This window comes from Tenrec ecaudatus, chromosome 1 (assembly GCF_050624435.1).
Source record: "Tenrec ecaudatus isolate mTenEca1 chromosome 1, mTenEca1.hap1, whole genome shotgun sequence".
In the NCBI taxonomy this organism is placed as follows: Eukaryota; Metazoa; Chordata; class Mammalia; order Afrosoricida; family Tenrecidae; genus Tenrec; species Tenrec ecaudatus.
The window spans coordinates 310,105,237-310,118,499 of record NC_134530.1 but is presented as its reverse complement, the minus strand read 5'-3'; the positions used below and the strand labels follow the sequence as shown (position 1 = coordinate 310,118,499).

The 13,263-nt window shown below is 43.0% G+C and overlaps 2 protein-coding genes across 2 annotated transcripts; one reads left to right on the top strand and one right to left on the bottom strand.

Moving 5' to 3' along the window:
- Positions 1–2,254: 2,254 nt before the first annotated feature.
- LOC142437590 (histone H2B type 1-C/E/F/G/I) lies at positions 2,255–7,290 on the bottom strand. The gene is made up of 2 exons (XM_075540690.1): positions 6,754–7,290; positions 2,255–2,879 (listed from the first exon to the last, which is right to left on the bottom strand). The coding sequence occupies exon 1, from the start codon at positions 7,247–7,249 to the stop codon at positions 6,869–6,871; it is 381 nt and encodes a 126-aa protein (XP_075396805.1). The 5' UTR covers positions 7,250–7,290; the 3' UTR covers positions 2,255–2,879; positions 6,754–6,868.
- A 222-nt stretch (positions 7,291–7,512) lies between these two features.
- LOC142437589 (histone H2A type 1-D) lies at positions 7,513–8,994 on the top strand. Its single transcript, XM_075540689.1, has one exon. The coding sequence runs from the start codon at positions 7,513–7,515 to the stop codon at positions 7,903–7,905; it is 393 nt and encodes a 130-aa protein (XP_075396804.1). The 3' UTR covers positions 7,906–8,994.
- Positions 8,995–13,263: the final 4,269 nt, after the last annotated feature.

Below are 13,263 nucleotides of genomic sequence, written 5' to 3'. Positions count from 1 at the left end.
GAAGGAGGGGCAAAGGAGGTGCCTAAGTCAAAAAAGGCAGCAGGAAAGGATAAATCTTCAGACAACAACAACAACAACAACAACAACAAACAAGGAAAAGAGGAGCAAAGGGAAAACCGGCTGAAGTAGCTAACCAAGAACCTAAAGAATATTTGCCTGCCGGAAATGGAGAAACAAGAAATGAGGAGAGTCCTCCTTTCGATGAAGCAGGAGGAAAAGAAGTTGAGTCTGATCACTGTTTATCTACCATGTCTTATCCGGGGACCCTGCCATCTCCCTTCTTGTACAATCCAGAGGAATATTTTTATCAACGATTTGGTAAATGCAAGTTTTTCAGTAGCTCTAGAAACATTTTTAAAAAGGAGGAAATCCCACTTCACCCCATTTTTCTTATGTGTAAATGGTTTTTTAAGACTTGAAATCAGTTACTGGTTGTTCATTTATTGGTACAACCAGAAAATAGTGGGAAGACTTGACTGTGGTGGGTGTCCACATAACATTCCATGCGATGGGGGACAGTTGGTGTGTACCTAATGCAAAGCATACTTAATGGAAATTTGGAATCACTGCCATGCATTTGTATGACTTGAACATTTAACATTTTTGCTTCCTTTCTTTTTCTTAATAGGATTATGATGTCCGAAAAACATTCTGTCATCACGGAGTTCTTGTGAGAACGGTGTGTATTCTGTAACATCTTTGGGCATGGTAGTCCAGTATTCCCGATAACTTTGTTATGTGCTGTGAAGAGTTGAACATTGGAGTGTGTATGCCAGTTACAAAAGAAAAAATATATTACAGTCTTAGAGACTATAAGTTAAAACAGACTCAGTGTTAGTGGTGTTTGGTTTGGGGCAGATCTTATGTATGGCTGTTTGGCAATTGGCTCTCATAGAGATATGACCTTGGAAACAGTCCGGGCCCTATAATGTGCCTCTTGGATTGGAATGGGGTCAGCAGCACTGGTTTTAGTGGGTTTTGTTTTGGGTAAAGGCCTGTTACTCTCTCCACTGAGAGTATATTATTATCTTGCCCTCGATTAAAACCAATTTTTTCCCATCTAATTTGCTTTTCTGTAGGAGTCCTAATGGCATGGTGCGTTATGCATTTGGCTGCTGTGGAGAATTGGGTTTCAAGGCTGTCATCTTAATGGAAGCAGACAGTCTCATCGTTTTCCAGGAGGGCTGCTGATGGGTTCAAGCCACTACTTTTGATTGACAGCTGGTGTACAGCTAAGGACTGAACCACTGCTCCACTAGGGATCCTATACCCACTGTCATCCAGTCATGCTGACTCATAGTGAGCTATTACTTCTCTCCCCCCACCCCCCACAAAGCTATTACGTTTTGCAGGTCCTCTGGTGGGTTTGAACAACTAACCTTGTGGTAGTAATCTAGTGCTTTTGTGACAGTACACCAGGGCCCCTTATATCATACTCCCAACATACATATAACCCAACCTACTACCATTGAGTCACTTCCAACTCATAGCAACTCTTTTAGATAGGGTTCAAGAGACTAAATCTTTGTGAATGCAATCTCATCTGTCTCCCACAAAAGTTGAAGGGTTCATGCCACCAAACTAAACCCTGCTTGGGGCCTGTTCTTTATGATTCTAGGTACCAGAGCCTGGAAATTGACTAGGTTTCCCTATGGGAGACATGAACTTTCATTCATGGGGAAACTTACTAGAGGGTTAGTCCCATGTACAACCTATGGTGGCGGGCAGGGTCAGGGTTTGGTGTGACTGCTCTCTCCCACCACCTACCCCTGCTAGTAAGGGTTTTTATAGTGTTTAAGGTTGAGCAGGGGGAAAGGGTGAGACAGGTCTGGAACACTGGAGCAGCTTTGCCAGATTATTTTAAACTTGATTAGGGTAGATCGAACCATGGTATAATATGACACTTGGTCAACTGACCTCCCTTTTGACCCAAGCTGAATTTGCTCTAGGCTCAAATATTTCTCATCTGTTCCACAACAGAAATTTCTTTGTCTTTTTCACTATTGTTGGTGGTCTTTCTTACTCTTTATATAATTATTAATTTATTCTTTCTGTTTTGTTGTTGGTTTTCATTGTTTCTGTTATGTTTCTAAGTTTACAAAGCACGGGAGTGAATTCATAGAGAAAATAACTGATGCAATGGTTTATCAGGGATGAGGGGAATTGGGGAGCAAACAATGAATGTAGGAGAGGGAGGACTAGAACTGATTGTGATGATGTATACACAATTCTTTCAAAAAGTAATTTTATCATGGAAGTATATGACATATGAATATATTTTTATCAAGACAACTGAAAAAAAAGGAAAGAAACCAATTTTGACCAATTGTTACCATGGGTTAAGGAGGAAGAATTTTTGTTTAGAGGACATTGAGTTTATGTCAATAGTGATGGGATAACTTGGAAAAAGATATCAATGTTTGTTCAATATGGTGAAGGCAAAGGAGCTTAAGTGTCAGTACCCAGAGCCTGTGCTGGGTAGGTCCTCTGGGATAACTTACCTGGTAGTATACTTAGAGGCTACCTGAGTATCAATTGTATGATGATAGTAAGGACCCTATCTCATCATCCAAATATGGGCGATACCACTTAGACAGCAACATGCAGAAAGTGGGGGAAATAGAAGAGGAACATTCTGGCTAGAGAAACTAGTACAAAGAAGTTGGTGCTATTGAGTAGTTCACGTTCATTGAGACATACAAATATTTGTGTGTGCTCACATTTGTAGAAGTCAAAGGGAAAAAGTCTTTTATAATCCATCGCATCTGGAAAATTGTCCTCATTTTGTCCGCCTTTGGGACTATACACCTGCTGTACCTTGTTAGTCTTGCAATAGGTGCCACCTTTGCGACTTGGAGACGATATCAAGGAAGGTGAGCCTATGAAATAGAAGTAAAAGGGTATTAGAAACATAGATCAACTAGTCATCTGCAGATGACACATATCTTTGAGATGACAGAGATAAGTGTTGAGTTCCAGGTGTTTGTCAATCAAGCAATCTAAAATGCAATGAAGGTGATAACTAAGTTGTAATCGAAATAATACAATGTGCTCAATGCAATGTGCTTGAAATCAAGAACTAAGTCTAGCTATCTCCCCTGCTGACAATATCAGGTCATTTATGCAGCCTCTGATCGCCAATGGTTTCAAATATACAGAAATCTACATCTTCTGTCTGCATTTTTAATAAACAGTAGCCTCTGCAATTGTTATTCTGTATAGAGAAGGTGTTTAGGTAGTTCAATCTCTACATCTTCTAGAATCCTCTTTAAATTTGGTTTGCTGATTCGTTCGTTGTGTAAGGTAAAAGCAATGCTAGAACTCACTGCTCATTGTGTGCATTCAGGTGGAGGATTGCAGACAACTTCACTATGACAAACAGTAACGAGGGGGAAGCTGATTAACTTCCTGTCCTCAAGCAATTTGGGATTTGGTAGAATGAGTAAAGTATGTGTAAATGAAGAAGGTAAAACGTTGTTCCTCCTAACAAGGGAGGAAGTAACATACATGCACACACTAACTATAAAAATTGCAAACATAAATTATATATACCAACTGCCTGAGAGCCGTCACAAGGCTATCACAGAGCTGTTAAGATTAAGGAGAGGTGGAGGCCCTGAGAGGACAAAGCTCAGGCAGATCAGGGTGGGGAGAGGCCTTCAGAGAGTCACTATGACATCAGAAGACTTTGGAGGACAATGGAAAAGGTCATGCAGTGACAAAAAGCATTGAACAAAGTGATGTTTCCACCAAGTAGAGCTTCTATCAATTCTATGCTGAATGCAGATACAATTACATCAATAATGTGAAGAAATCAAACTGAAATTAAGACTACTCAATCCTGTAAATACTTTCTGGGAATCAGGATTCACAGACTAAGGAATTAGTAAATAGATACAAGAGCAAGGATTTTTATGATTGGCTGCTGACTCTTATTATAGCCCAAACGTTTCACTTTCTGAATCTGCAAGCCTTTTTGTTTTTTAACAGAACAAGTCATTTATTATTCAAACAAGCTTCATTTGTGTTTATTTAGCTTTCTGACTGCTTGTGCCTTCAACACTTTCAGAACGATTTTCTGCTCCTCAATAAGGAAAGCACGCTTGATCCTGTCTCAGACACATTTAGCGCACATGGATCCACCTTGCTGACGTGTTTTTTGGTTTTGGACCTCATGAGAACTTTGGGTCTCACAGCACGGACCCCTCGAAGTCGGCCCCGGCACAGGCCACATGCAGATTTTGGCGCTTTCCCAACCTTCCTTGTATACAGGTAAATGATTCTGTTATCACGGGCTCAGGACAGCCAACGCAGGGTAGGTCAGAGGCTAAACCATTTTGAATGCCTCCACACAGTGTCTCTGGAAGAGGAAGAAGCTTTGTAAGCCTTTTGATGGTCTCTCTGTTGCCTTCTTCTCGACCTCCTCTTTAAAGGAAACGGATATTAGAGAAATGCTATAGGTTTGGGCTCTGGCTTGCAGGTTTGTCTTTGTTAATAAACAAGGTGATACATGCATTAATGAGCTTCCCCCTCCGCTCACTTTTGTTCAGTACAGTGTTTGATGCATATGTTGTGAAAATAGTCTAGGGCATACTAGAGTTAGGTGACTTGGATGTGAATCCATGACCTTAGCAAGCAATTTAATGCATTTGCTTCTGCACAATGGAGCCTCGCCTCAATGAATTGCTGTCAAAAGAAAATAATTGAATGTAACACACGTTTTTATACAGAAATATAAACACACGTATACAAGTGTATGAAGGAGTAACAAAATATGTATGGGAGAAAGGAATTAATATAAAATATAATCATTTTCCCACAAACTTTGATGCTTGCTCCTATGTTCTATCAAGCACACAGGACTCCACTCCTACTGAGGAAAGTCGAATGCACCAGCATTTCTTTGCCTTGGTACTTTCCCCACATCCCCAGCTCTGCCTTCATCAGAGACAACAATGATCTGAATTAAAATTGTATTAACCTGTCCCATAAAAGTAAAGTTTTATAACCACACACATGCATCTGGAGCCACTTAAACAGTAGACAATTTGGCTTTACTTTTGATTTTTATAAAATTCTATCTCCAACAGTTTCCACAAAATATAGCTCAGTGTGGAGACATGCTAATGCTCATAGCTGACGAAGGACAAAATGGTTTTAAATATGGTGTTCTTATCCAGAGATGGCCTTTGATTTTTGAGTCCGGAGTGAGGTGGGGCAGTGGAAACCAGTCCTCCTCCTGCTTTCTCCCTCCTTGTGAGATTTCTTTCACTTACAAACACTAAATGCAGTACTAACGTGGTGATGTAAGATCTCTCTCTCCCGGCTAGATTTACACTTTGGTCCTTGGATCCACACGAGAAAGAATCCACTCTGAAGCCTGGCTTGTGATCCAAGTGAATTTAATGAGAGTTAAAAGAAGCTTCAGGTTTTACGCGGCACCCTTAGGATTCCTTTCGACCGTGCAGCGTGGCAGAGACTGCTCAGCGCCATGCAAAGATCTCTCTCCCAAGTTTTTCCTCCGAAAAAGACCCGTCTGAAGTTCTCTCCCCAGTTTCTTTCCCAGTTCCTCTGGTTTCTCTCTAGTTCCTCCCCGTCTCCTGTCTTTTCAAGGATTCCCGGGGGAAGGCTTGGTGAACGATCCCAGGTCGGTCCCATTGGCTGAATTGCAATCACCTGGCCCAGGTGGGCTGATCCAGGTTTAACGCCCATCCTGGCCCACCGGCGGGAAAACCCAGGCCGCCTTTGTTCTATGCTGGCTCTCCTGGGCATGCGTCAATGGACATCCCATCCCTGCCTATGTGTCTAACAGTGAGAGAACATGGAGGGAATCCTGCCAGGAAAGAGTTCTTTGAAAACCTGTTCCCCCAAAGCGGACACTTTCTAAAATGTGGAAAATATGTAAAGGGGAGGTGGGAGGTAAAAAGCGATCCCACCTCCGCATAGAACTTTCACTGCAGATACGTGTGCTGAAGAGACGAGAATCAGTGTTCTTCCCGCCACACTCAACCTGCAATTTTTTTTAAATGCCTGTAATTCTTAAAAGCGACCTCTGGTGGGATGAAAAGCCGGCAGACAAGTTCAAAAAGCCCGCGCAGCGTCGGGATTGGCCAGCGACACCAGTTCGTCACAGGATTGACGACTCGTATTTGAAATCCCGTCCCAACTTCTTCTTTTCTATGTTGAAACTGCACATCCGAGCTCCAGGAGGGAGAGCCTGCAGCATCCCCAAGCTGAGCTTAAAGGAAAAGCTAAGGAAAGAGATGTTCCCTTAAAGGATTGGCAAGTTCAGTGTTATTTCTTTCGACTCATACCCACCCTGTGGTACAGGCAGGTTTTTTTACACCCGAATTTGGGGGAGATGGGAAGCGTTTGTCCCACAGGGCTATGTAGTTCCACCCGCTAACCTCTGGTAAACAGCTATGTTAATACTTTTCCGCTCCTCAAGGGTCCCTTGAACAAAGCCCAACTGCGAATGCGTGCTTTTGTCCCTAAGCGCGGGAACTGGGCTCACAGCGCCCAGCTGGCGGTTCAGCCGCCCACAGCAAGGTCAGCCTCACGCGTAAAGGCAAAGCCACCAGGGATTCAACGGCACGGGGTAAACAGGTCACTGTCTAAGGAACTCATGTTTAATGGTTAAACCTTTGGGGACAAAGGACCTGTTGTGAGGCGACGCTAAAAACCCTTAGTATGAAACTACATTTCCCTCTCGTGGCTGCATTACGTATGGAGTGTAGCAAATGCAAAACTTACCCGGCTTTTTAAAAGTGAGCGAGTGCCAGTTCTCTTTGGAAGAGTTGAGTGGCTCTGAGAAGAGCCTTTGGGGTCTGGATGGAGCAGGGCTGACGCCCTCGCACCGGTGGCACGTTTACTTGGAGCTGGTGTACTTGGTGACGGCCTTGGTGCCCTCGGACACGGCGTGCTTGGCCAGCTCCCCGGGCAGCAGCAGGCGCACGGCCGTCTGGATCTCCCGCGACGTGATGGTCGAGCGCTTGTTGTAATGCGCCAGGCGGGACGCCTCGCCGGCGATGCGCTCGAAGATGTCGTTCACGAACGAGTTCATGATGCCCATGGCCTTGGACGAGATGCCCGTGTCGGGGTGGACCTGCTTCAGCACCTTGTACACGTACACCGAGTAGCTCTCCTTGCGGCTGCGCTTGCGCTTCTTGCCGTCCTTCTTCTGCGCCTTGGTCACCGCTTTCTTGGAGCCCTTCTTCGGGGCGGGCGCGGACTTGGCTGGCTCAGGCATGGTGGAACCACAAGAGCGGCGAAACAGACCAGACAGGAAAAGCGGAGATCAGTTTTCTCTGAACAGCGGTACACGTCCGTATTTAACTTTCCCCTCGTCCAATCAAAACAAGTGTAATTAAAACCACGTTTCCATTGGTCCACGCAACAGTTTCATTCTTAACCAATGGCAGAGCTTCCTTTTTGCGCCCTGCAATGGCTATAAAAGCAGCAGCTCCTGTCCGGTTTCGTTAGTTTCTCCAGGAGTCTGACTGCTGCTTCATCATGTCGGGACGCGGCAAGCAAGGCGGCAAGGCTCGCGCCAAGGCCAAGACCCGCTCCTCCCGCGCCGGCCTCCAGTTCCCGGTGGGCCGCGTGCACCGCCTGCTCCGCAAGGGCAACTACTCGGAGCGGGTCGGGGCCGGCGCGCCCGTGTACCTGGCGGCCGTGCTGGAGTACCTGACGGCCGAGATCCTGGAGCTGGCGGGCAACGCGGCGCGCGACAACAAGAAGACGCGCATCATCCCGCGCCACCTGCAGCTGGCCATCCGCAACGACGAGGAGCTCAACAAGCTGCTGGGCAAAGTCACCATCGCGCAGGGCGGCGTCCTGCCCAACATCCAGGCCGTGCTGCTGCCCAAGAAGACCGAGAGCCACCACAAGGCCAAGGGCAAGTAAAAGATGGAATTCCTCTGCGGCAACTGAGAATTCCCATCCAAACCAAAGGCTCTTTTCAGAGCCACCTCCTTAATCACTAGAGAGCTGTGCGGCACTTTCAATGCCTTTGCAGAACTCTTGGTTGCAAATTCGTAGAGCAAGGTACGAGGTAACTCATGTTTTCCTAGCAAAATTTGAAAGTTCCCTGGAGAGAAAACTAGGTCTCTGCAAAAGTCAATGCCCTCACTCATAGGTATTGGATAACATCCCTGCCTCAGTTTACAGGACTAAGTACTCCAAAGGCCAGGTCACAGCAGTTGTGAAGGGGTGGGGTTTCTTTCCTGTCCTATAAGGGCGCTATGGTTCAGAAACTACTTCCTGGCAAGAGTATGGTCTTGGAATAACCACTTGTTATAGTAAGCCATCAGGATGACCATATTTTGGCTTGCCCTGGGCTTATCCTTTCAATATCGTGCTAAACTAGATACTAGCCTTTACTGAGTATCCACTTTATGTTTGAATAATGAGACAGTTTTGTTGGATGGGAACATTTTCTGAGGAAGCATAGCATTTAATAAGGCATAGGAGGTAGAAGTCAAGATTAAGTCATGTCTGGCAATGCATACAAGTTTATGAAGCCTCCCATAAATATCTTTCTGACTTCCTTCTCCCTAAGGTTTTGATGTTTCTATAACTGCTTACTTGTGCAATGAGTCCATGCAAGTAGCTGTGCTGGTGTATAGTGTTTGAGGGTAGGGTTAGGGCTAAGGCCAGCAATGAGTCCATTGACATGATCTCACTGCACATATATTTAGCTCCTACATGTCCACCTCTGTTCTGACTTGCCTTCAAGTTGATTGTGATCCATGGAAGCACCACACCCTGTGGGTCAGAATAGGACTGCTCCATGGAGTTTGCAAAGCACCTGACCTTGTGCTCAGCCAGACTTAGAATATACCTCTGGTTGGATTTGAACCTCCAGCCTCTCAACTAGTAGGCCGATGTTTAACCATTTGATTACAACACACTAGCTGTTACAATGATCATTAGAAATTACTTCAAAATATATACTACTTTATCAACTAGAAAAATATATATGCACAATTCAAATCTAAGGGTTATTTTGTTTCAAGTGAATAAACATTTAAAATAGGTATCATTATGTAAAAAGTAAATTGCATTAAAATCTATAAGCACAAGTTTACAATAAATGATGCAGTGTTAATTAGTTATGGTAAACGTAAATATTATTTGTAGTAAAATTAAGAAAGTATGCTAAGCATTTTGTTTACATTACCTTTACTCTTATAGTAAACAAGCCCTACTGCCATCGAGTCAATGCAAACTTATGTCAACTATACTATAGAAATACTCCTGTAAAATTCTAAGACTAACTCTTTACAGGATTCAAAAGCCTTATCTTTCTCCCTCCTGGGTGCTGGTGATTTCAAACTGCTGACCTTGCAGTTAGCAGTCCAACTAGTAATCATTACACCACCTGGGATTCTCCATAGTCAAGGTTGGCCAACTGCAACTCTCCAGCCAGATGTGGCTCTGTTGGTACGTACATGTGGCTCTGAATTAAAATGGAAAAATGTTAAAGGATATTATTCAGATAATGGTGAGGTCATTTACTTGTAAAAATATATTTATGGCCCTCAAATAATTTTTAAATTCTTGGAAGGAGCATGATTGGCTCTTCCATCTCAAAAGTTTGCCAATCCCCGCTCTGTATATCATTTAAGATATTGCAAGTTTTTTAACATAGTTTTCAGATCTTTGTTCTGAAAAATGAAATTCATATGATATGCACTTCTCACGACACTATGCAGAATAATGGTGATGTGAGAACGGCTGCTAACAGTAACGTCAATGGTTCAAAACACCAGGAGTTCCATAGGCAAAAGATGAAGTTATCTGCTCTCATAAAGATTTTGATTGTCAGAAACTTTGATAGTGTCTTCTCTATGAGTTGGAATCAACTTGATGCCAGTTGGGCTTGGTTAGTCAATAACAGTCGTATAAAACTTTTGTCCTACTGTACTTATTACCATTCCAATACATATATTAATAGAAATCTATGATAAAAAATTGGCAACTATGTATAGGGGAGTTGTCCCAAAGTTACAAAACTATCAGTTTACTTATTTGATCTTCAATGATCTCATCTAAAGAATTTTTTCTCTAACTGAAGATTACTTTTCACAGGTATTTGTTAGATTGTATGATTCCTTTAACTCATTGAAACACAATGGGCATCCTCCTGTTTTGTTCACACCTCAAGCAGCCTCAAGACTGCTTGACCATTGTAATCTTGATTATGCCAGAACGAACTGAAACTTGGCCAGCTGACTACCCTATAGACCTGAATCTGTTCTGGGTACAAGTATCTCTTACTGGTTCCGTGACGGAAATTTCTTCCCTGATGTTTTGAATGTCATTGGGGGGTCTTTTCCTTCTTGCCCCTTACTTGTATTTTTGTCTGAATACTATTGTTCTTACCCTTACCACCTGAGCGTGATTTTGTATGTTTTCTTCCCGGCTGTGAAGCAGAGGAGTGGATGCATAATGATAACTGATACAAGGGGATATAGGGAATACAGGAGTGAGGGCTAGGGAGGGAAGGGGGATTTCAGGAGTAAATAATGAAGGCGGGAGGGGAGAGGGAGCATGGGAAGGAACTGTGGTTGCAGAACTCATTTCAAAGGCAACTTAGCCCTGGAGGTAGGGGGAGGGGTCCTCTAAAATCGATGTAATGATTGTATAATTCTCCTTGATGTGATTGAACGATTGAATTGTATGATATGTAAATTACATGCCAATAAAACTGCTGGGCCGTAGTTTGGGGACCCTTGTAAATCTCTGGTATGAGGACCTGATGTGAGCCTTTACACAAGGTGTATTCTTCAATCAGTTATCATGCTTAATCTATGTAGAAGTCTCAGTTACTTGACAATAAATCCATTCTCAAGTGCTTTCTACTAAGATGATTGTAAGTTATTTTCAGTCTCAGGTATGATCTTTGTCTTTCAGATTTCAATACTTCAAGAACAATCAGTAGCCATTGCTAACTTTGCTAAATACAAGGAACTGCCAACTCAGCCATTCAAGCATATATCAAAGAGAGGATGACACTTTCCAGTTATTTGTTAGTAGTTTCCAGAAGGCGCCCTGGTGACACAGTGGCTTATGTGTTGGGTTGTTAGCTACAAGGTTGGTGCTTCAAAACCCACCAGGCACTAAAAAGGAGAAAGATGAGGCTGTCGGCTTCCTCCCAGAAACCATAGAGATTAGCTCTATTCTGTCCTAGAGGGCCACTATGAGTCAGATTCAACTTGTGGCCGGGTGTGGGTGGGTTATTTTCCATAGTCCTTTCTAAACAAAGTAACCTCTTTACGACTATATTAGGAACATGAAGCTCTGATACTGTTATGTTTAGGCCAATGAAAGTGAAAGGATTGGAAGGCAGGTCTTTCTTCCCCTCCATAAACAATTCAATGACAATGTAGAAAGATGGAGTGGGCACAACATGGTTTATGTCTGATGTCATAAGAACTTAAAGGAATGCTGGTGGCAGTAGGTGCCACAAGGTCGGCGGTTGAAACCCTCCAGCGCCCGCCAGGAAAGGGGAAGAGATGAGGCCCATTTACTGCCTCGGAAACCCTATGGAGCAGTTTCACTCCGTTCTATAGGATCACAATGAGTTGAAACAGACCCTGGGCAACTGTTTTGTTTGATGCTTGTTTTGTTTTGTTTTTAAGGTTAAACATTCAGTGAGCGTTAGAACAGATTGTTGAAAACTCTCATCTAATGATTTAGTTTCTCAAATAATAGTCTCCCAGAGATTTCTGTTTATACATGGTGGTTATTTTGCATAAATATTTTATAATCAATATACAAAAATATGAATGCATATGAAACATCCCAGCCATCTGTAGTCATTAACAAGTTAAGCTGCTGACCACAAGGTAAGCAGTTCAAATCTATGAGCTGTTCCATAGGGACCATCAGACTGTCTGCTCCCATACATATGTACAGCCTTAGAAATACTATGCAGGGTCACTATGAGTTAGAATCAACTAGGTCAATGAGTTTGGTTCGGTTTACGTGGTAAATGATTTCATGTCATCTATATTAACACACACATAGAAACTCACTGCCATCAAGTTGACACTGACTTGTAGCAACCCCCTAGGCAGAGTAGAAATGCCTGCCCCTGTTGAGTTTCTGAGACTATAACTCTTAAAGGAAGTAGAAAGCCTCATCTTGCTGTCAAGGAGCAGCTAGCTGGTGGTTTCCAATTTTGGACCTTGCAGTCGGCAGTCCCAATGTGTAACCACGATGCAACCAGGCCTCCACATGTGTCCACGGGGGTTTCAGAAAGTTCGTGGAAAACCAGAATTTTGGCACAAACTTTTTGAAGCACTTTCATATATGATTCGTAGCCTCTTAACATTTTGTTTAATTTCTTTCTTGGTTTTACTTTGGCATACAATAATTTCAGAGAGAAGAAAATCTGCAACATATGTATTCTTTCCTACTCTATTTGAATTTTTTTTCTCAGTTTTTCCTAAATTAAGTCAAGGACTTAAAATGCAAAGATTGTGGGGACCAGAAAATTTATTCCCTAGGTTGTGCACCCATAATGTATGCCAAACCTAAGGTGTTTGCAAACACATGGTCACTGACTATTCACTTGGAGGAAGTGCTTGAAGGTTATCTGCCTCAATGTTGTCAGCCACGTAGGGCAACCAGACCCTGTCGCCTGTCCCACACTAAGTAGAACCCACTCACTTCTGATAAGGATAATTGATTGTGCCCCTGAAGCTCTCCTAAAGACACTTAAGGTCAAGCCAACTGAGGGAGGACCAAGGTTAGGCTGCCATATTGATTCTGGAGCCTGCCTATCTTGTTACATGCATGCCTATTGGGCAACCCCTTACTGATATGTATGTGGGTACCTGTAAGTAAGAGGGATTGCAGGCCTTTAGGTCTATGTAAGTGTTGGCTAGCAATATAGTCTCTCTCTCTGCTTGGAGCTGGCTCCTGAAGTCATGGTGGACTCAGAGATAAGCAGTTGCATGTTTTATCTTGTCTGATGTCTCTTTAATTTTGCGCCTCAACTACACAACTTGCCCTTGGACCCATTCATGTGTGGAGGCTGGTACCCCATACAAGTATGTCTCCAAAACAACTTGTCAGTAAATGAAACACCTCTTATCCATTTTTGTTACCCAAATGCACTTTGAAAAAAATTGTATGAAATTATAATATGACTCAGAAGCAGATTATTAACAAGAATTAAAGTAGGATCTTTATATCTGTGGAGAAAAACTATTTAGGTAGTACAAATATTGATGACAAGTTATCTATGTTAAA

What these genes read in the sequence shown, in the direction of transcription:
- LOC142437590 (XM_075540690.1), bottom strand. Translation starts at nt 7,249, where the DNA reads ATGCCTGAGCCAGCCAAGTCCGCGCCCGCCCCGAAGAAGGGCTCCAAG.
- LOC142437589 (XM_075540689.1), top strand. Translation starts at nt 7,513, where the DNA reads ATGTCGGGACGCGGCAAGCAAGGCGGCAAGGCTCGCGCCAAGGCCAAG.